The following is a 2815-nucleotide window of genomic DNA, read 5'->3' on the forward strand; positions in this document are numbered from 1 at the left end:
GGTAAACATCGAGTAGTATTTTCGTTTTCGTACATGTTGTGGATGACAAGATCGGTGCTCTCGAAAACGCGAGTCAAAAATGCACCTGGACGCGCTCCCATTTCACCTTAAGTGTCTTACCCCATGGCAGATGGCCTTTTTACACCACTTCCGTTCTACGCCAAATATCATTGAAAGGAGAAGGCACGTGAACGTTTGCGCAGTATTAAGCAAATATTGTTTGATTGCTTACAAATGAGTCTATTTATCATTGACATTCACGAAAGTTTAAAAAAATGGCATCTTACCCTACAGTCAAGTCAAAACAGTCATCAACGACCCAGCCTTGAGCACAGACATCCGTTGTTCAGTTTCACAAGGCAGGCGTCGGTACTGTAAATTCTCGAAGATAGATAGTTTTAAATACAATCCCACCTTCGCCAAGAAGTGAGCAGAAGAGTTGATAGTAGCGGCACGAAATACCTAACAATTTGATGACTTCGAATGATCAAATAAAATATTGCATACTTCCAAGGTAATAAGTTTATTTCATATAAAAATAAAAGGAAATATATTAATAACAATAAGATGCTCAAATTTTGCAACAGAATCTTTGTTAATAGTACAGTTTTAATTTCTTTTCAGCTTTGCCTCATTTGCTGGATTTTTGAGGATGTACATGTTTATCGGCTAGATTTTGATTAGTTTCTAATATCATTTGTTTTACTTTTGTCTCTTTCCCCCGGTGGTTGCTATATGCTACATAGATAAATGAAGAAGCATAATATCTAATTGATGGAACCCTAATTAAAATGTTTGATTTGATGATTTTGCTTGTTTTTTTTGTGTGTGTATTGTGTTCATTTTTATTTAACCATGCAAGTTACAGCTAACGACACACATCGATAACAATTTTTATTGAACAATTTGAAATATCTTTTAGCTAGGTTCTTTCATTTGATTCCTACGCCCCACATCTTCCATCTTTTGCAATTCAAGCAAACGGTTTCGAGTAAATGGTTGCTTGCTTTCCTAACACTAAGTAAAACGTTTAGAGACGAAGGGTCCGTTCTTGACGCAGACAAATCATACACTGATAGGAAAACTAAAACCCCAAAGTCTCGCTAGTTTTGCCAACGCTGTAAGCATATTGATCTTCCCATTCTGCTGTGTGATTAGTAACCGATTTTTGCTCCGGTGGCAGTGTGTACACCTCTGTTGTTTTCTGCACGTGTTTCGATCGTACTACACCATCCGCCCATTTCACCACTTTTTTGGTGTGGTGATTTACTTGTTGTGTGGGGCCTCGGACGGGTTGGGCAGCTTATTCCACGTTGGTTCGATACCCCAGATCTCACGACCGTATTCGGCGATTGTGCGATCGCTGGAGAATTTGCCACTGGATGCGATGTTGTGGATCGACATTTCGAGCCATTTCGATTGGTTCTGAAATTGGGGAAAAGGGTTATTAGAGTAGAGGTGTTATGTTCTAAAATGTTGGGGACATTGCCATATCGTACGAATAAATGATTAGTAATTCGAAGGCCAATTAGTTTTGAGAAGAGACATCATAAAACCTAAAATTTTTCAATTATGATAATAAGAGTAACTTGGGATGTTATCTCAATCGCTAAAAATTTGATAGATGAGGTTGTCGCTTACGAAGAAAGTCCTGACGAAATATGTACATTGTACAACAGCTCTGGGTGTTTCCTTACGAATAATTTTCGAATTCATCCGATACCCGAATAATTTTCGTAGAATTCCGTGAGGAATCTTGGGAAGAATTCTGGAGAGATATCCTTTAGGGACTCCCTCATGAAATGTCGAAGAAGGAATTCTACGTAAAAAATCGGAGAAAATTCCTGAAGGACTGAATGTAATCCCACATAAAATGCCGGAAAGGAAATTTCTGGAGGAATTCTGGATGGAACCTAGGATGAATACTTGTAAGAATCTCAGATTATTCCACATGGAATTCCGGAGAAAATTCCAGAAGGGATCTGGTACGCAACCACAGGTATTCTTTCTGTGAAACATAATTCCTGTGATATTCTCTGAAGTTATCCCTGAGATGCCGAAGAAAATGTCTGAAGGTATTTCGCATGGAAACTCGGAAAAAAATCCTGAAAGTATCCTGTAGGTATGGTATCCCAGGAGGAATGCCAAAAGAATTTCTGGAAGATTTGCTTAAAAACTCTAAAGGAATTCCATACGGGGTGTCGTAGAAAATTCCTGAGGATATGCCATCCAAATGTTGGATCCCAAAAGAAAAACTTTGCAAAAAAAACGGGAAGAACTCCGAGAGGAATTCCCGAAAGAATTCCGGAAATTTCTGACGAAATGTCTAAAGCAGCCCTGGGACTCTGGGAGTTTCCTAACGAAACGTTCAATGGTATACTCGGATTCATCCGAGACGCGTTTGATTCCCGAAGAAATCCAATTTTATATCTTTTTACAGAGCCGAGATATAGATGAAATTGTTATTTTTACCCCAGCGCTACCTGATGAATATGTGAATACTCACACAGACAACGTTTGACAAAACATACATTTTGCAGGAAACATCAAAACAACACTTTTGAACTTTCCATCGACCACGCTTTTAAGGATCATTTTAAATCTTCATAGTAGTGAAACATTTCCAGCAGGTGATGGTAGTGTGATGTGGGCGATGGATTTTCACGAAAATTGTTGTAGGTGTTACGTCTGTTTGTCTATGATCAAAACTATTCAAATCTATTGAACACCTTCTCTGACAAAATGTTGTGTAAATTTCAAGAAATTCACCGCAAAAGTAATGTTCTATAAATATGACGTTGGATCGATATTGCTT

General features: G+C 38.3%; 1 protein-coding gene across 1 annotated transcript; it reads right to left on the reverse strand.

The window, feature by feature from the left end:
- Positions 1 to 507: 507 nt before the first annotated feature.
- On the reverse strand, positions 508 to 1427 carry LOC134288841 (glycogen phosphorylase, muscle form-like; the record flags this gene model as incomplete). Its single annotated transcript, XM_062854733.1, is given in 1 exon segment — positions 508 to 1427. A coding segment is annotated over 1 exon segment (161 nt), but the record flags the coding sequence as incomplete, so codon positions are not given.
- Between the last annotated feature and the right edge of the window lie 1388 nt (positions 1428 to 2815).

This window comes from Aedes albopictus, chromosome 2 (genome assembly GCF_035046485.1).
Source record: "Aedes albopictus strain Foshan chromosome 2, AalbF5, whole genome shotgun sequence".
Taxonomy (NCBI): Eukaryota; Metazoa; Arthropoda; class Insecta; order Diptera; family Culicidae; genus Aedes; species Aedes albopictus.